This window comes from Natator depressus, chromosome 9 (genome assembly GCF_965152275.1).
Source record: "Natator depressus isolate rNatDep1 chromosome 9, rNatDep2.hap1, whole genome shotgun sequence".
NCBI lineage: Eukaryota > Metazoa > Chordata > Testudines > Cheloniidae > Natator > Natator depressus.
This window is the reverse complement of record NC_134242.1, coordinates 86,490,836-86,512,111: the sequence shown is the minus strand read 5'-3', so window position 1 is coordinate 86,512,111 and position 21,276 is coordinate 86,490,836. Positions and strand designations below refer to the sequence as shown.

The 21,276-nt window shown below is 39.5% G+C and overlaps 1 protein-coding gene across 9 annotated transcripts in view; it reads right to left on the bottom strand.

Moving 5' to 3' along the window:
- Window positions 1-21,276, bottom strand: part of TENM1 (teneurin transmembrane protein 1) — a 1,396,333-nt gene that overhangs the window by 85,911 nt on the left and 1,289,146 nt on the right. For all 9 annotated transcript variants that reach the window (XM_074962522.1, XM_074962525.1, XM_074962521.1 and 6 more), the window contains 4 exons: window positions 18,577-18,720; window positions 10,555-10,804; window positions 8,945-8,965; window positions 1,878-2,110 (listed from right to left, as the gene is read on the bottom strand). In XM_074962522.1, coding sequence (XP_074818623.1) covers window positions 1,878-2,110; window positions 8,945-8,965; window positions 10,555-10,804; window positions 18,577-18,720 — 648 coding nt within the window. The remainder of the gene's footprint in view (window positions 1-1,877; window positions 2,111-8,944; window positions 8,966-10,554; window positions 10,805-18,576; window positions 18,721-21,276) is intronic.

The window sequence follows — 21,276 nt, the reverse complement described above, 5'->3', positions numbered from 1 at the left end:
GACAGTGGTGCAATTTCCATCATTCGAGGTTTTTAAGAACAGGTTGGACAAACACTTGTCAGGTGTGGTCTAGGCTTATGTGGTCCTGCTTCAGCATGGGGGGTCTGGCTTTGATGACTTCTTGAGGTCCCTTCCAGCGCTACATTTCTATGACTCTACTCTTAAGCTGGAATTTACATTCTTGGAGAGATTATGGTAACTGATGTTTTAATGAGTTTAATATAGCATTATTAATTATTTTTATTATATTATTATTATTATTATTAGACATGCATATTGCAGTAATGGCTGACGGTTGGGGCTCCATCATGCTAGGCACTGTACTTTTACATGGAAAATGACAGTTCATACCTCAAAGAATTTACAAACTGAAATACAAGACATAACAGGTGGTTGAGACAAAAAAAAACAAATTGGGTGGGGGAACCAAGGTTATAAAAATAATAGCATGCACCTAATTCAGAGCCAATCAGGAACTGTAATCAGAATTCACTTGCCTTGCCATTATCAGGCTGCAGTTTACTCTATGCATTTTGTTCATTTTTTTTGCTGGCTGCTCCATGACTCATGAACAGCATTTTCAGTGTCAATAAGCAGCTTATAAATCAGGTGTTAACAACAACAAAATTCATCTTCCCTTATAACTTTAACCTTGTATTTAGAAAGCCAAATATATAACTGCCATGCGAGAAATTTCCAACAACATATTTCCTCTTTAAGTAAACACCACAGAAGAGCAAATTGTATTCTAATTAGATACAATCAATCGTGGCCAGCAATAATACATTGACTGGTATGTTTCCTTCTATTTTTAGATTTGATTCAGCATATTAATTAGCTGCCTGAAGATTAACATTTATTTGTATGTACCTCGCACTTACCTTCCATCATTGAAGACACGTTCAAGTCACTCTGGCGATAGCTACAATATGTTACTAAATAAGTCTTAAAACAGGGTTCATTGCTTGCCTTGGAAATAAATTTTAATTTTCTACTGATCTACAGCTTTCCCTTATTATCTCAGACAAAAAAACCCGACTTTTCCTTATTAGAGCTATTCATTAGAAGTTCGCAGGGTGCCAAGAGGAATGAACAAAGAGCAGCTCACTTAGGGCTCTGTCATGTGAGGAGCTGAGTACCCTTCATTCCAACTGACTTCAGTAGAAGTTGGAACAGAGTTGCAGGATCAAGCCCTTATGCTGTGTTTTACCGTAGTTTTAAGGCACATGCAAGTAGATTGGATTTTAGTGCTACTGATGGTTCAAGGCTTCATGTACATCCAGTCCCTGGCAATACAATATTTACTTTGGACAAAAAGCTACATCAAATTTATTATTTTACTCAGAACAAGTGAGACGTTGATAAGGTGTAGTTAATGAGATTGGGTAAATTAGTGATTTCCAAATAAGCACTAACTGTGATGGATCTCAGTTGGAAGTACATTGATGCCTTGTGTCTTCCTTAAGGCATATGCCTAAACTTCATTAACATTATTAGAATTTACTTGCATGCATCAAGTGACAAATTAGCCCTTCCACCCACGATGTTTGCCTGAAAGTTTAAATTTAAATTATATTATTCTACTGTATGGCTGAATGATAGTTAAATAAAAACATCACCAAAATGAGGAAAGAGAATATTTCAGTTATGTCAAACACAACTAGAATTAAACTTTGTGAACTGATTATTTAGATTGATTGTGATACTGACAAAGGAAAAGTTAAGTGCCTTCAATCATGATGCATGGTGAGAGGATTATATGTCACTTTAAATCCAATTTCATATTGCCAACTTCATCTGAGTTTCACTGTAATTAAGAAAATAAAAAAAATAGATCATCACAATTAAGATAAACACTAAAAATATTGTTTCCCTACCTCTAGGACTGTTGAGTGAAGCTTCTGATGCCCTACCACCATCTCCACAGTGACTCTGATCAAATGGAAGGCACTGATCACCTGTCCCTGCCAGCACATCATAGTTCTTTGCCAAATCCTTTGTTTCGCTGAGAGATTTCACTTTGTAGACTTTCCTGGTGTTGGTATCTGACAAGTAAAGGGATTCTGACACTGGGTCCACAGCCAGGTAGTACTTGTGAGCTGGACTTGTGCTAAGACAAAAGAAGAGCAAAGTCACTAAATTAATTTGTTCATCTTTCTCGCATCTTTCAGTGGCATAAGCTTTACTTTCATGTGTGTAGTACGTGTCATTACTTTCAGCATTCAAAAACAAATGTACAACTTGCATAAAGCAGTAGGGTGCACCATAGACTATTCTGGATGAGTACAAATATCCACTTCAGATTATTTTAACCTTATTTAATCATTAAGAAAGACCATGATGTGAAATGTGGTGCATTAATTCATTCCTAGTACATTTTCAGGAGCAAGGCAGAAGGCCAAGTACCATTAATGCAACTAGGCATGATTTAATGCACCATAATTCATGCACTGGATTGCCTTATTTCAATTATGAAACATTATTTTAAAATATTTATATATGCTAATTAAGCGATGAGGCTCAAATTCTAATTGGTGAACTGGGCTGCATCTCATTAGCCAATCAGATTGTTTGTTTCTCTCTGACTGCTTTGTGATCCATGTCAGTTTGGGGAAGAGGATGACAATGGGCCTAATCCTGCTAAGGTTGCAGGCATCCTACAAACACTGGTCCTGGTCAAAAGAAGCGATCAGTGTGGACAGGCTCTGAAGCCTAGGCAGAGGGTCACTGAAATCAAGGCGACTCAGTGCATGCATGATTAGGACCATTGTTAGCCAACATCTGTAGAAGTTCCAAGAACTACCAGAGACACATAATGGATTTATTACCACGAGAAACGGTTTCCTAATGTACTTCTGGGAAACAGACTGACTTATAACACAGCAATGCTCTCTTTGGAGGGAGAAGGTAATTTCTGGCCATCAACTATACTAGAATCTTTACAGAGTCACAGAGTTTAAGGCTGGAAGGGACCATCAGATCATAGTCTGATCTCCTGCACATCACAGATCACAGAACCCCACCTAGTTACCTGTATTGACCAATATGCTGTATCAGACTAAAGCAGTAGTTTTCAACCTTTTTTCATTTGTGGACCCCTAAAAAATTTCAAATGGAGGTGCGGACCCCTTTGGAAACCTTAGACATAGTCTGCAGACCTCCAGAGATCTGCAGACCACAGGTTGAAAACCATTGGACTAAAATATTACAGCTCTCAGGAGACTAAACTATTGTGTTCCACAGGCACAGAACAGGAGGGAACGAGGTTCCCACAATGGCAGGGAATTGATTTGTTGACATATACCCAGATGATCTTAGCAAGCAATCCATGTCCCATACTGCACAGGAAGGCAAAACTCGCCACAAGGTCATGACAATCTGACCTGGGGGAAAATTCCTTCCTGACCCTGAGCATGTACTAAGACCCACCAGTCAAGCAGCTGAGAAAGAGAATTCTCTTTACTGCTTCCAATGTTTCTGGAACATGCCTCAAGGCCAGTTTGTGATTTTCTGTTTCAATACACTGTATTTAAATTTCTTAATGAAATGCACTCTTTGTTAAAATATTCAACTGTCATGTAGTTTAAAGAAACACTGTGAAAAAAACACACCCTTCTTTCAGAAAAATGTTTTAGTACTAATGTTACAGTGAACACTTGAGATTAATGTAATGGATAAAGGTGAGAGAAAAGATGTGTTACTCTACTTTGTCAGTCTGTTTATTTGGTGTATTTGACAATGCTTTGTGTACAACCAGTTTCCTCTGTCTGTGTGGGTCTTTCACACAACAGGGAAGAGAAAAAAACAATATAAAGAAAATGTAATTTAAAATCGCCATGTTTGGCAGGGATTCCAGGGCAAGTGTAGTGCCTGAAAGTACTTTTAATGTCCCCCCCGACTTTTTTTTTGTATACTGATTAGATTTAAAGTTGAGGGAGTCACTTTAAATATGAACCCTTTGACTGACTGAGGGAGATAACTAGGTTTTATTGATCATTTATTACATGGTCCTACATCACTGGGCAATGTTATAGATCAATGGAAAAGTACGTTATGAACTATATTAGTAATGGGTATGAACATATATATATTCTTTGCTCCATTTCTTCTAGTTTATTAGTCTATTTTGTGCTCTATGTAACTTTGTACTTTGCTGCAACTCCTCTAGTAGAGGATCAGTTAGAATATCTTATTTCCACTGGTGAAAGATTATAAAAAGCCCGTGACATAAATTTGATAGTTAGAGTCTGATCCTGCAAGGTCCTTAGAACCCTCAACTCCCACTGACATCCAAAGGAACCGAGTATTCAGCACCTCACAGGATCAGGACATAAACTCAGCTAGTATAATCCTGATCATAAGCTTTTATGAAAAGGAGAAGGCGGCCTGGAGAGAGAGATATTGACAGACTGAATAGAAGGATGTGAGATATGGAGAAAGGAAGGGGTGCTGAGAGAAGGGATTGAGGTGGGGGAAGAAGGATGAGTAAATGCTATTAATTGCTGAATTAAAGTTTGTCATTATTCTGAAGTTAATTAAAATTTTGTAAGAAAGGCCATTTCTGGTATTTGCAGCTAAAGTTCAAAAGAGACTCGGTCTGACCAAACAAAAGATTTTCCATAAAATACCAGTATGGAAAAATTTGCTAGTAGAATTCAAGATTTTAAATAAATGTACTCTATTCATCCTGTAAAAACCACGAAGTACTAGAGGTCATTATGTACTCTCCTTTTAGATATGTTTTCTGTTATCCATGTGATTAGGTTTAATACACTGGTTATTAGAAACCACGATGTTATCTATGCTTAAAATCTTAAATGCTAAAATGTTTGAATTTAAATATTACTACCAGAGATGGGGCAGAACCAAATACTTCTGATTATATGGGAAGTTTGGAATCATATCCAAACCTGGGACAATTTTTAATTAGCAATGTTAAAAACTGTACCAAGTAAATTAATAAAGCAAAATTAACAGTGATTCATTTCAGAACAAATTATTCCTTTCCCTTAGTTCTTTATCTTTGGCAACTGGTGAAGTGGAGGGAGAATAAACAGCTTTATTACCACATGTTAGATCCCAATTACAGAATGCTGAGAAAACAAACAGGACCATCCTGACCTCACAGAGTCAAAAAACTTTCACCCAAGAATATCAATCTTTTTTAACTGAAATCTTTTCAAGTGAAATAAACAAAATATTTCCAAAAATCGAAGTTACCCAAACCCATGGAATCACACTCCACGTATATGCCATGCACCCCACAGTGTTGTTCCACCTTTTAAAATAAACCCAATCTACATGTGATTTCCCATTGAGGAGAGGAAAGAAGAAAGAAGGAAAGGACGGCATGTGACAGATGCCAGTCACATTGTTTAATGGGCAGGTGCTCAGAGACTATGTACATAGGCACTGTATAAGAATCTGAAAAAATAGAATAGTCTCTATAAAGTGGTCATCAAAAGGAGGCAGCTGAGCACCCCCCCAAAAAAGTATCTCAAGGACAGGACACAAAATCCATCACATGAATATACCCAGCCTCCAACTTACTAGTTTTACCCACAAACCCCTCCCCTTCTGCCACCACTTAGATGAAATTGGAACCTGTCTGTATGACAGATTGCCTCTCTCCCCATGTGATATTGCTACAGAGGGGGCCCCCATGGTATAAATAAAATGGGGGAGTTTCTATAAGACAATTTTTGTGTGTAGCCCTAGAGTTTGGAATTCTCTCCCACATCAGGTCTCAAATCGCCTGAATCTTTTAACCTTCAAGGAACGTTCTGAAGTTAATCTCTTTTAGCTACTTTTTGAGAGGGAGGACAGTGTTGAGGCTGGAATTCGGAAGCCCTTTCCCCCTTGCATACCTATGCTGTCAGCAGCCAAAATTCTGGTGCTTCTGCTTCCTGAATTCAAGTTATAAGGAGACGTACTAAACACAGCAGCTTGGGCATAGGTGGAGGGAGTGACGGCCTTGCCTCCCCTCTGCACCAGTCAGCAGTCTGGGCTGGCATCAGGAGGAGAGCATGCTGCAACTGTTAAGGGGCTAGATCAGCATTTTTCAAACTGGGGTCTGCGAGGGTACTCCAGGGGGGTCCGCTGGCCCTGCTGATCAACTCCTCTCCCTCCATCCCAGTGCCTCCTGCATGCTGGGGAACAGCTGTGTCAATTTCTTGGGGGAGGGGGCGGAAAGAGGTGGGGAAGAGGAGGGGCAACGGTGAAGCGGGAAGAGGTGGAGTGGGGGTGGGGCCGAGTGGGAGGCTTAGGGGGTCGACAAAAAATATGAATCAAAATGGGGTTGCTAAAATTTGAGAACCGTCGGGCTAGATTATTGCCTTTCCTTATGAGGGGAGGAGGGATGTGTGGGGAGGAAAGAATGAGCCTTGAAAGGGTGGGCCACAATCACACTTATGCAGGGAGGGGCTACAGCTGCAGTCCTTCTGTTAGGGAAGTACAGGGGCAACTTTCCTACATACCTTGGATATACAAACCCACCTCAAATGGGTGAGAAGGAGGCAGGGCCAGAGTCCTGCTCTCCCTCTGCATGAATTTGAAGAGCTAGCTGAGCATCCTCAGGCAGGGTGTAGCATGAGACCTTCCCCAGTGCTTTGGGGAATTCCAGGAGCTCACTCTGTGGTAGTCTGACTCCAAACTGCAGTTTACTCAGGCTGTCCCAAAGGGGATAGTTAGTGGTTGCTCCTGCTTGTGCTCTCTAGCAGTCTGGAAGCATTCTGCATTCCTGTGCCCTCCCTAGGAAGAAAGCCTAGTGTCCACCCACACCCGTTCCTAACGTAAATTGGCTGTGGCTTTTAAAGCCACAATAAAGCTGTGGACAGTAAGGACTGTAAACAGACTTTCCATAACCTCATTGCCTGTATTATCTCCAAGTGATGCCCTCCAATTTACCACAAATCACTTCACTTAAGCTAGTCAGAATAATATAGCTTTGCAAATAGGCAATTAATACTTACAATTAATACCTGACAGCACTTTAGTGGGAAGTGGGTATTGAGACCAATATGCTGTATCAGACTAAAGCAGTAGTTTTCAACCTTTTTTCATTTGTGGACCCCTAAAAAATTTCAAATGGAGGTGCGGACCCCTTTGGAAACCTTAGACATAGTCTGCAGACCTCCAGAGATCTGCAGACCACAGGTTGAAAACCATTGGACTAAAATGGTTTGACACGTGACTTAATTTAACTAAGATTTAAGCCTATCCAAAGAAGCTAGTGTATTTTGTTCTAATGCACTGGTATTTAGAAAAATCAGTTCAGAAAGAGAAACAAAAATTAAAGCCCCGATTAATGCCATTTTGCTGACAATTGTCATTCCAGAGTGAACAAATTCAATTTTCCTCTTTTCAACTTCATAAAATTTGAAGGACTTTGACAGATTTAATACATAACAAATGGAAACAATCATTAAAACAAACTGTGGAGATGCATGCTATTAGCCAGGAATTGTCACTTTAATATCTTTCTATTAAGCTTTTGTTGTAAAATGCCTGAAAGATGATATCTTTGAGAAGGAAGGTAGCAAACAAACTATCATATTCAATAATACGATTGTGGCTAAAATCTAACAACAATGATTGTCATGTCAGCCCTTAAAACATACCATTTTAAAATACATTTTCTGGATTTGGTTCCGTCTACTACAGTACTCTCCTTACTATGCCATGCAATCATCAAAATGGGATGCATCAATCATGGTTTATTTACCTGCTTTTTAAAATAATATATCAGGAGGCTGAAGAGCTTGTTTCTAGGGAAAGCATAAGCAACCTGATACTCAGCAGCTCTCTGTTCTTTCTAATCTTTCTTAGGTCATTTCTAAGGCCCTTAGAAATTGTCACAGTTGCCTTAGCCACACAGGGGAAGTAAGGGCCACACATGCTCATTACTCCAATACTCAACCAAGACCCTACCTGTGGTGAGGAGGGCAAGGCCTACTTGTCAAGTGTGCCTTGCTGCAAGCAAGTGGATGGCAGGAATGGGAAGAGCCCTTGTCTGCCCTTCCCTTCTCCCCCTCAACTACTTGCTGGCTGGTATAGAATACTGGGCGCAGTGGGGACTGGGATGCTCCATGAGAAAGAGGGAAGTAACTTGCTTCCTCTGCAGAGCAAAGGAGAAGCCGGGGGAAGAGTGTGACTCACCAAGGGCAGGTCTACACTGCAGTAAGAGATGTGACTGCAGCACGTGTAGCCATACTGAGCTAGCTCACACAACAGCAGCAGCGAAGCCATGAGAGGATGGGAGGAGCATGTACCTGGTGTAAAAGTTCAAACTGCTAGAACGTGCTGCCATCCATGTTGCTGTGGCTTCCCTGCTAGCTGAGCTAGCCAGATCAAAGCTAACTCGGGTATCTCTATATGTGCTGCAATCACACTGCTGATTGCAGTGTAGTCATACCCTCAGGGCTGCTCATGGAGCAATTCAGCTATGCACTGCCCCTTACTCAGGGAAGTGTCCACAGTTACAAGCTAGCCATAAGTTAATAAACTACAGACCTCTGTAGTCTTCCTCTAGAGACTTTTATTTATTTTTCCATTTCTAAAATGTACCCATTCCAATTTCCCTAGGCAAGCGTATCTATGATATAATACAAAATTAATATAACAAAAGTTAATAAAATAACCGAGTTACCTTTTACAATAACCTTAGTCACTCTTCAGTCAGAAAGCTTTACACTGTGCCTTGCTGATTAACCTCAGATTGTTTCAGTTTAGTGGGGGAGGTGATCCATGTCAAGTGAACAAACCTTTGCTTCTCTAAAGCAAACAAAGCTGAATTTGATTTACATTCATATTTGTTAACCACACAATGTTTCTGTAAGCCTATAGTTAAAAAATTCCTTTGTTTAGGAATATGCCTTGTTGCTTGTTCATGAATGATCCCTTAAATCAGTTGGATGCATGCATAACTGCACCATGATTTACTTACCTATGTCTTGTATCTCTGTTCCTAATATGACAAATCAATCCAGGAGCCATAAGAAAAGCAAAACAACAAACGTCAGTATCAATGAACAAACCAAACCAACATAATTATAACCTTTTCCCTACCTCACATAGCCATACAAAAACATAGTTAACTTTGTATATCCCCTCAATGTAAATTGTAGACCATAAAGACATAAGCAGTTAAATTGTTCAACATCTCATCTCTATTCCACTCATTTTTCCCTCTCAAATTCAGTTGCTTCCTTTCCACCACCCACAGTACACATATCTCCAACCTCATCTTGAGCAATTAACGTGCAACCATACTCTAACCATGCTAGCTGGTTACATGACCACATGTTTTGATGAGTTATATAGGTTTAGTGTGGCGTCTATACATTACATGGAACACAGTTCTGTGTGTTTCAGTACTGGTGTAAGTAAGGGCTTGATCCCAAAAAGTGCTGAGTGCTCCCACTGACCTCAACACAAGTTGAGGGCACCCAGCACCTTGTAGGATCAAGCCCTAAGTGAGGCAGGCTGCAGCGTGCCAATGGTGAGTGAGAGACATGCTTTATGGTAATCTTTAGGGACGAGAACAATTTTATAGCGTTACCTATAGCAGTAGTTCTCAAAGCCGATCCGCCGCTTGTTCAGGGAAAGCCTGTGGCGTGCCAGACGGGTTTATTTACTTGCCGCGTCCGCAGGTTCGGCCGATCGCGGCTCCCACTGGCTGTGGTTCACCGCTGCAGGCCAATGGGGGCTGCGGGAAGCGGCACGGGCCAAGGAACGTGCTGGCCACCCTTCGCACAGTCCCCATTGGCCTGGAGCTGTGAACCGCGGCCAGTGGGAGCCGCAATCAGCCGAACCTGTGGACGCGGCAGGTAAACAAACTGGTCCGGCGTGCCAGGGGCTTTCCCTGAACAAGCGGCGGATCGGCTTTGAGAACCAATGACCTATAGTGTGCCTTAGAGTGAAACTGGGCAAAGTGTCAATTATAGGGGGTTAGCTGTGGCAGGGTAGCTTTTTGGAGGCATAGCAACATCTGGTTTGACAGATACTAGTTTGGAATGCCCATGGCCTGTGCCTGTCTCAGGTTCAGTCCAGCTCTACTTTGCTGTGCTTTCCAAAAGAGATGGGGAACAATTTGGGTACTTCTGAACTTGATCTGTCCATCTACAGTACATGCAGGCAAAGTGGCCATTGCTATCTCTGAGCTGATGTACATACTTGCTCCTCAACTCATATATTCCACCAGGAGTTATGTTGATTTTAAGAAAAAATATTTTAAAATCTTACTCTATTTTGAAAATCTAAATAGGAAACAATAGGGGAGGGAAGACTTATGACTATTCAACTTGTAGCTTTCTTGATTAATTATGTGAAACACCCTAACATAGGCAACCCTCCCCACTGCACCCCTGTAAGTGGCCACTTTAAGGTAACCCCAAGGTTTTCCGGGAAAATTTGATGCTTAGTGAGAAAGTCATGTTTCTAATAAACAGCCACATTTGGTCAGTCCCTTAGGTCTCTTAAAAACATTTCACCATATTTCTTATAGCTCACATTAAAAGATCTGACCACCAATCAATAAACTCCAAGATTTCCCACCTTAATTCTAAAATGCTAATGGAATTTCCTGAGGGAAAGATGCGTCTGACAAAATTGAAGTCTCCAATATACACACTGCCATCAGGACCAGAAGCCAAGGCAACTGGGGCAAAGAGTTTGCTGCTGAGAGCAAGGCCATTGCAGTTGGAGCAGGACACACTTCTCTGGTGTCCATTACCCATCGCGGTTGAGATGACTGGTGGCTGCTGGGAAATGAACATGTTTTCTCCATTTCCTTTGTGTACGATCCCTAAACATGAGAGAACAAAAATGAAGGCGACAAAAAAGGGCATATTACTTATTACAAACTAAGTTGTGCTCAATCCTGTTCTGCTTTCACCATGCAGCAAACATATGTAGGGCTTCCATTTTTGTTTTCATTTATTCTACCTTCTGTTTCACATGGAAGGATCATTACCTGTAAAAGCTTGTTAAAATTAGTTTTAAGATTCTCAGAAAATATTTTTGAGCCACACACAACCTGGATACACTCTTACCATGCCAACATTTTTAAGTGTGGGTGCCTAAAGTTGTGTGTCTAAATCTGTATTTTGTCATCTGAATAAATGGCCTGGTTTTCAGAGATGCCACCATTGACTTCAATTGGAGCTTCAGGTGCTCAGCTTTTCTGAAAATCAGGCCACTTATATTTACTTAAATAACTTATTTTACTCTACTTATTTCTGTTTAAATAACTAAAAGATGCCTATCCAAGGCTGTAGGCAACCTAATACATCACTGACAATACAATTAAATCTAAGCATTATTAAAATGATAGCACACCCTTAGCCTTCTCCAAAAAGCCAGTCAAAGAGGTGTCTTGTGTAGCATACCTGGAAAATCACTAAAAATTCAAAGTATTTTAGACCGGGGGGGGGGGGGGTTAGATAGAAGTTTCAGAATCCTGAAGCCCTTGCAGAGAACACCCTGTTAGCTACCCCACTTTTTTTTAAAGGAGGGGGATCCAGCTCAAGCACCCTTGTGACTGCGTCTGTAGTAGTATGGCGCAGGGAGAAAGGTGGTCCCTCAGACAGGCTGGTCCCAGACCATTAGGGCTTCACAGGTCATAATCAATACCTTGCATTCCACCTGGAGACCAATAGGCAGCCAGGACAGATCCCAGAACACTGGAGTTACATGCTTCCATGGAGCACTTAGGTGTCAAATTTTATACACAGAGTCTGAAAATGTTGCTATAAGTTCTTAAGAACCTTTGACCCACCAAAACTGAAATAAAATGATCTGGCAGAAAAAAAAGGCAGCAGCTAAAATATTCTGCACCTTATCTTTGAATTTGACAATACAGGAGAAAAGCACATAACACGTTCAGTAAAGCATGGCCAGATCTTTCAACCAGTATATTAAAACCTTCCCCGATTCTAAACATCTCCACTCTCTGAGCTATTTTAAAAACTGGGATCATGATGAGAAGTCAGGATTGGTTAACACTCTAACAAATCTACTATTAATTGAAGTACTATCTGATTTCTTAGGGATTACTATGTAAATATTCATTTTATTCATACATTTTTATTGGGTAGCAGATGAATTTCTTAAACACTTTGAATATTTAATTAAGGGAAATTAATAGCAGGACTGCTCTGTGTTTTTCAGAAAGGGCATCAAACTGCAGTATACAATCACCTTTCAAATTTAAATAAGAGATGCTTGATAATAATGTATAAAAATGTTGGTGACTGCAGCACAACTGTGTTAAAAGTGGAAGAGTAATTCCAGTGAGTGAACTTCTTACCAGTGAGAATGTAATATGCCCTGCCATAAAGAGGAAAACAGCTTTCTAAGATGTCAGTATTTCAGCACTGCATTACAGGATATATCATTCAAAAATCTTTCCGATTATTAGGTTGGTAATACCAGATCCAGTACTAACATCATTTTCTCAGGTAGACATCATTTTTTTATAACAATATAGCAATACAGTTAACAATTACCCTCAAAATGACATGTTATTACTAGACATAGCAATTTTCAAACTGAAGATAGGTATTCTTTTGATACAGCAATTCCAAAATTCCCTGTTTCTATTAGAAAGCCCAGTATGCCATCAAATAAGAAGAGTGATTAAAGGAAATAAAACACAAATGAATGTAGTTTCTGATTACATTGGCACAACTGATGGCTTGCCTTCCTATGTGGCATTGCAGTATCAGTATATGATATTGCCCTTTCTGGGTAAAGCTGAAATAAAAAAATGTACATAAACACTTTGTGTTGTGCTATTTTCAGCTTTTGAAAATATAGATCATGTTGAAGACTTCTTTAATTGTTGTTGTTCCAAGAATAGGTTTCACCTGCCTATGCATGACACCACACCATTCAACCTTGCTCCAGCTATTAACACCAATTTCTCATCAAATTTTAGTTCAAGAATGCATTATTCTTCTGATAGATCTCTTCTACCTCACTCCATAGCCCACCTGAATCTGCTTGCTGTGTAAAATGATCCAAGAATCACAACAATGGGCCTGATTCTGAATTGAAGAATACCAGTTTAACACCCATGCAACTCCATTTACTTCAGTGGAGTTACTCCTTATTTATACAGTGCAATTTAGATCAGAATCAAACCCAATGAGTATTATGCATGCATGAAGCCAAAAGGGTGCTAAGCATTCAGGAATTTTAGGGTATATCTCCTCTGCAATTAGAGGTGTGACATACACAAACTTAACTAGCACAAGTACCAACGTCACTAAAGCAATGGCAGTATGAACGTCAGTGTGCGCTCTGAAGCTCATGCTGCCATGGTTTCATGGCTCTCGGCACTCATGCTGGTTAGATTAAAGCCAGCGCGATTATTCTACACATGCTGCAATCAGACTTCCAATTGCAGCGTCGACATACCTTTAGACATAAACAGGGGAAACCTGCTTGTGCTGGATGGCAGATAAGGGATACATTTGGCTACTCTAGATTGTCCTTAAAGTACGACGGTGGTCCAAATCTAGTGCTCACAGTTCCCCTTGTTTAGAAGTTGTTTTGTGGCTTGCAAATAAGTTTGAAGTGAAAATTCCCCTTGGAAGCCAGTGGGTGGTGCTTTATGCCGATATCAAAGCAGAATCCATTTTTCAAACTTATTTATGAACAACAAGGGTCGGAATACATCTCTGTCCTTGGAGTTTAGGGTTGGTATATAAAAGGAGCTTGGAAATATGCAAGCATAATCAATGGAAATTTATGTCTCCTCCCTCCCACCAGTAAAAATCACCGAGCTCACAGGAAATGCTGGCCTTTGTTTGAGGCTAAAAATGTAAAGACAATTTTTTATATGTTTCAGACAAACAATATATAATTAGGGCTCGGGAGAGTTTGTTTTGCTTTTATTCAATTTAAGCATGTACATAACTTTAGGCACATGAGTAGTCTTTCTGGCTTCAATCAGTGCTTTGCTAGACCAGAGCCAGAGTTACTGTATCTGTAACTTCAAAGTATAAAGTCCCTTTAAAAGGGACAAAAACTCATTCAACACACTCTCCCATCTGAAGAAAAATCCACTTCAAAGGATACACTGAAAATATTGGTTATTGGGGTATTCATTTGCATTTGTGAGTTGTCTGGGTACTTCAAAAGGACTTTATGCCTTCAGGAGCTAGCATGTACATGTGTATTTGTTAACTGATTATGAAAAATAGTCTGAAGATTCTGCATGTTGGAAAAAATGGCAAAAAACTTTGATGAAAAACATTTCAGAATAGAATCATCAGGAATCCAGAATGATCAAATCTTGTTTTCTGAATCAGAAAAAGAAAACTAGGGGACAATAAACATGGCCTTAGTGTAACTGAGAGGAAAATATGATCAGTTATCTATGTTAATACAACATACTTATTGGCTCAAAAAGAGTATGTGTTTAAAAAGTCAGGGTTTCCAGGGGAGAATGTGGGGAGACAACTGGGAGTGATGGACAGGCTTTTCACTTCAAGGATGCCACAATCAATCATGAAATATCTTTACAGAAAGAAAAGAGGCCCTTACTTCCTAGAATAGCAAGATGCCTTGTATGTCTTATGGTTTGCCTAAAGCAATGTTTGTATCAATAAGATTTAGACCTGGGAACAGATTCATGAAATGTATTTCTGCATAAAGGTATATATTTTCACTGTTTTTCTGTTATGGAATTTAAACTTGCTCTTGTAAATATCCATATACTGAATCTCACTAAGTAACACATATGGGGGATTCACTGCATCATAGGGTATGCATCATAGTGTTAGCTTGAGGTACACCTTGAGTTTTGTCCCTCACCCAACTCCTGTCCACACACACAAATCTTTAACTTGAGTTAAGTGGCACTTTAAGTTCAAGCTAGCTAGCCCTTCAGGAGTTGGGTTGGAAGTGGTTTGAACCTCCAGTGCTGCTGATGCTAGAGCTGGTAAAGTAGTGGGGATGCAGCAGCTCGCGTTAAAGCAACTCATCAACTGCTCATCCAATCATGCTGTGTAACTTGAGAGTTGTTTCACAACATGGTCGCTTTGGGAAGATATACTCTGCAATAAAAGACCAGTGGCTGGCCTGTGTCAGCTGAGTCACGCTTATGGGGCTTAGTCTGCAGGGCTATAAAATAGCAGTGTCGATATTCGGGCTGAGGCTGGAGCCTGGGCTCTGGGACCATGACAGGGGAAGGTCTCAGAGCCTGGGCTTCATCCCAAGCCTGAACAGCTACACTGCTATTTTTAGCCCCACAGCCTGAGCCCCATGAGCCGGAGTCAGCTGACCTGGGCTCTGAGACTTGATGACGTGGGTTTTTTATCACAGTATAGACATACCCTTTCTTTCAAGCTAGGCCCTTCAGTTAGGCTAGCTTGAGTGGATTAACTCAAATACAGTAACTCAAGCTAACTGTTGCAGCTCTTAAGACCCCATAGAAGGGTCCTAATGGCACAAAGTCTGCTGGGGGAGAAGGGTGTAGTGGCAGAACTTGACTGCAAATTCCTCTCCATCAGTGGGCCTACCCAGGGCCACGAAAGCCCAAAAGGTGTGTGGCACTAGCTGAAAAGAAGGGATGGCTAGAATGGCTAGTGGATGCCTCATCAGATTGCCTCAGCAAACTCCATTCAACAACAAAAAACCCCATTATTGCTAATAGGTTCAGGTCATATTAAATTCATGCTATTTTTCTGTCAGTGATAAGCAAAAAAAAAAAGTTAGGCAATTTTTTTTAGTTATTTCTGCCACTTGCAATCATGACAAAAACATCAAACTGAAGAATCAACAACTCAGACTTCTAATATGCATACAATATTATTCAGTCAACAGCAGCCCCAATCAACTGAAATATATGTGTATAGCTGATCAAATCAAGTGTTTTTAATGTTAAGGTGAAATGAAAGTTACATAAGGACTATTTGCAGTAAAGTACCATAACTTTTTACATTTTAATTGTGTTCCCAATGCTATTCCTGTAGTTTGGATTAACTGGATTGTGACAGCATTTCAAAAAGAGAAAGTAAATTCCATACCCGTGAAAGGTTCACACTTACATCCCTGCAGAGTGAATGCTTTATTTTAATTAAATACAAAAAGATCTCAAGAAATTAATTCCTGAGAAGGCTACTCCACACTTACGCCTTTCATTTCTCTCACACTGACATGGAGCATAAGCTTGAATTTTACCGTGACTGTTTTAGGTTTGAATCACAACCTTACCCTTGTTTAAAATCTGTGTTTTGCACGGCTGAAACCAAAGACCTTTTCTTGACCTCTTGGCTGAGATCAAGTGATATATTATTTATTTTGGAGCTTTTGGCTAATGAACTTAAATATCTAGTTTGTCATCTATTTGTGGGACTATAGTTTACTTTGGTAGGCATATGAATTCTACGATTTAATAATTAATTCCCCATATTTGACTAGTATGACCCTAAAGCAGTTTCTCTGACAGTTCACATGCAGGAGCTTTATGGGCATGATCAAGATCAACTGCACTGAAGTCTTTCCTGTGATTTCAGTAGGCTTTGGATCAGACCTTATGCCCTGCTTCAGGTATGTACTTAAGCCTATGCCCTAACTTTACACATATAAGTAGGCCCATTGACTTCACTGGCACTAGTTGTGCTTAAAGTTAAACATGTGCTTACAAACATTCCTGGATCAGTGCCTTTGTAAAGAAAGGACAAAGGTGAGAACAATTGCCTCTGGTTTAAGTCTCGATCTTGCCTAGCTCTGTGCAGATGTGTAAGGTGGGAGGGAAGGCAGAAGAAGCTTCCCACCCCCACTTAAAATCTAGGTACAAGGTTAGTCACCCAGAATTCTTGCAGTCACAAAGCACAAGGATTGCTTGAGGTTAGTGCTAACAGGCAGAAGAGGTTAGCACAGGCTGCATCCTTTCAAAGGACGTAGAAGGCTTGTTGGGACTACGCAGCCCAGCATTTGCAGAAACTGTGTCTCATGAACAGTATCTGTGGGAGCGACCAATGGGCAGTTCATCCTTATGTGCCCTGTGCTCTGGGAAGTGGCTGAAAAGCCACAATTTAACCTCAAATGTTTACTACTCATAATTGTGTATTGTATAAAGTCTCATAAATATTTTAGTGTCTGTGTGATGAATTAGAAGGGGCGGCATTACAGTAAATGCTAAGGTCAGACATTCATATAAACTGGAGCTATAAAAGAAAGTATTCCCAAGAACTCAGTTTTGAAACTAAACTTTTTAAGTGGCAAACTGGCACTAGGATGTGGACTATGGGGCTCACAGCTGGGGGGCTGGACTGACTGAGGTCAGATTTCTCTTTGTGTTAAATGTCAACACCTGGCATTTAAAAAAAGTCAATCTATACAAACCAGTAAGGTGGGTATGAAAGAACCACTACTTAAAATGTCAAACTATTTCAAATCAAAACCTTGATAATTTACAAACTAAACCTGACCTTTTGCATTTGGAATATTTACACTACAGTTGTACATTTGACATCAGAATTTATGAAATCCTGACAGCTTTACATCTGTGCATAAATCTGGGTTACAGTTATTTACAGTTGGAAACAGATTTTAGTGGACAGATTCTTAGCTGGAAAATTGGCAGAGCTCTACTGAAGCTAGTGCTAAGCTGATTTGCACCAGCTGAGACAGTGATCCTAGGTTTCTCTCTCCCAAGGAATGTAACGTCCATTTATTTGCAAATTCATATTCATTCTCAATACTGTAACTCACTGTAACTGTATTAATTTGATAATTTAAATCCACTAAGAATAGTTCCTAATTATAGCTGTTTGGGTGGAAACCATAAAATAATAGGTATGAGAAAACAGATTAAAGTCTCACTGTCTGAGGGAATAAATCAGGAGGACAAAATAAATGAGGAGATTCTTTGCTTTTGTGTGTGTGTGTGTGTGTGTGTGTGTGCGTGTGTGTGCGTGTGTGTGCGTGTGCTTGTGAAAGGTGCTAGACTGCTGATCGGGAGAGTAAAGTATTTTATTAATCCACAGCTTGGATACTGAGTGAGCAGCAGTTCAAGCTTGCACACTGTCCTGGCCAGATGAGTTCTATACCGAATGGAAGCACCACCTCCAGAAGACCAGTTTTTAGCTCAATTTCTATGCATATTTGATCCTTAGTTCCACTGGTGAGACTGCCAATAATTATGCTAATTAAAGCCAGCTGTAGCGGTGAGTTTGTGGCATAGATACTTGTCCACTGAGAAGACAACACACCATCAATTCTTTTCACACAGACCAGCAAACAGGAGCAACATTCAATCCCTACTATCTTAGATTGGATTCAAAACAAAAACCTAGAGGTATAAAGTTCTATATCCTATATTAGTATTCTCTTATCCAGCCTAATGAAAAAAATACATTTACAAGATTTTTATTTATCCCTGATAGCTAAGACACACACAAAAATATTTTTAGCAGGTGGATAAGTGTGCAGTTCCCAAAAAAGAAAGTTGCACAGTCCAAGGATAAAACATTAACAATGAAAAGTTAAACATCTAAATTCTTCATCACCATCTTGAAAATATATTCCTGTCCAACATATCTGATTGATAACTGAAGGACTTACCACTCTGTGGATTCAATATGTGGTGTTTGTTTATGGACCAACCCCCCAGATTCGAAGCATCCATCTCAAAACCCTGCAGGATAGCTGTCCTTTTCTCCCACAGAATAAAATCATGGCAAGTTTCGTATTCATATCCTACTGACACTGCAAACAAATGATGAGATGTTAGATTGTTTTTCTTTCATGTATTATCTATTTTTTCCATACCAGTTTTTATATCTACCTGTCAGTAATGAGGTTCCTATGCTGGCTCCTGCATTTGATTTTTATTTTTATTGTTTGAGGCTACAAAAAAAGTCTGAGAGATTATCAATTCCTTTGATAGTCATGGTTACCTTAGTTTCAAAGTACAGTTTCTTCTAAGTCTATCCCTATAGTATCAATTATGTACTGGCTTTTGCATGTATCTTTTTTTCCCCAGTGAAATTTGTCCAACTTGCTCAATAGCATCTCCCTTAACTAAATGAACTATTGCTAAATTAAAAGAGTCCTGTTTTGTTCAAGGAGGGGGGGTGGAGATTCAATTCCACTCGACTCATCTTTTTCCTTTGATACATGTAAGAATGTTGGCAGTGATTTGTCACCAATTACCCCCTGTTTCTAGAACTCCAGTGAACCTCAGGTGCTCCGCTTCAAACCTGAGGTCTTGTGTCATAATTGTAGCAAGTGATATGTTGGCTTGTTTGTAAGGAAAATGTTTTATCGGAACATAACAGACTTTTCCCACTACTCTCTGGAGCTTCTCATCAGTTTATCAAAAAGAAGCCTCTGTTTTTGCTACTAAACTTTCTGACTCCTGAATTCACATTCCCTTGCCTCCTGTTAACGTCGCTGCATGTTTAAAGCTTTACAGGCATCAGCTCATTACGCTATGTACCCAGCAGCTGCCTTGTCCATCCTCTGCAATTTAAAGAGGCCCCAGCAGCTAAAACAACACTGCTGTTATACTACTGCTCATTCTGAATCTACAGATTTGGCCACAGTACTGATTATTTCTCCCAAAACTGCCTCTGCCATTCTGTTACTGGGATTATTCATCAAGTGTCAATATCAGAACAAGTGCTTTTCTAGGTGTTAATGTAAGAAGGAAGAGAAAAGAGAAGATTTTAGTATGAAGCAACTTTGCTGACGACTTATCACCTAAATTATAGGGTCTTTTCTTCAGTCATACACTTCACAAGTTCAGCCCAGGTCAGGCATACATACTGTCCACAACGCTAAGGAATAGTCCAGAGTTGCAGACACCCTCTGGGGCAGATTCTCAACTGGTGTAAACTGCTATAGTTCCATTGAACTCAGTGGGAGTTTAACTCACTTTAATGGAGCTATGGCAGTTTATACCAGCTGAAGATCTGCTCCTGGATGTCCATAATGGAGCACATGGTAGGATCATGGGTGACAATGTAATACTTCTACTATTCTCTGCCCACATCTGAAATTCTGGATTGCCAAATGTTCCTAAAGCTCATTATACGCTTAGTCACAATTTCATTGTCTTCTTCTCTTTGGCCCTTCTGGCTAGTAGCATTTGGATACCCCTTTTATACGCTAACTTTATATATCTAAGAATGAGCCACATGCTTAAACTCTGTTTTATTTCCATTGTTAAAGAATCTCTCAGAACCAGTTTTTCCAGAGAGAGGAGTACTATTATATATTTTTTTCTAACCCTTCGATTTTAAGAAGAAACACTGTTGTTATAATTTCTGCTGCAGATGTAAGATCAGGAACTTTCCTCAATGTGCAAGACTTGGAGAGTAGGGAAATGCCACCAAATATTTCTCTAAAACCCCCACCAAAAAACTCTCGGTCCTTCCATGCATGCGAGTACCTTCAGAAAGTCTGTTTTTTTCTAAAAGACCACTTTTTCTGGATAGACTACTATACTAAATCATTATGTAATTGTTGCCAATAATCCTGAAGAAAAATGAAAGTGTTTATAGGGTTTATAATATTAAACGCAGATGGTTATATTCCTGAGCTTATAGGACTTCAATCTGCTGTAATTTAATGTAATTAAAATGAAGTCTGAGCAGAATGTATTATTAAATATTGGTAATACACCAACACAGGGAATTATTTTGACAAAATTCACATAATGAATGCAGATGAGGGTCCCAGACTACTCCGATCTGTCAAATTAAATAAGGCTTTATCGGAATCTTACAAACCAAGTTAACAATGCACTTACATATAAAGATTCGTGCTTCTGTTTTGCAAGAAGCATAATTAAAATAAACTTTAAATGAAATCAGACTTTGAACCGCAAATAAATAAATAAATAGGCATTATTTTATAGTGCTTCATGGACCATGGTTTTATTCTTGTTTCCCTTGATAAATGATTTGCTAGAATTCATTTTAGGATTTAGCAACTCAATGTACCTTTTTCTGACATCTCTAACATAGTTATTTGGTTTAAAGTCTAGAAATATGTTGGACAAGGGTGGACTTCATGATTACTGGATTTCAAATAATCTGGAAGGGAATTAGCATATTTAACTGTTCTGTACTATATTTATTAGTATTAACATATTTACTGCTATTTCATGTCATTTTCAGACATCCTACATTTTATAACAACAAAATTCCATAATATTGTTGCTGTCTATTATATTATGTGTACATATGGAAAAATGAACAAATAGGTTATAACTCAGAAGAGAAATCTCAACTCATTTAATTCCATTCTTTGTTATAC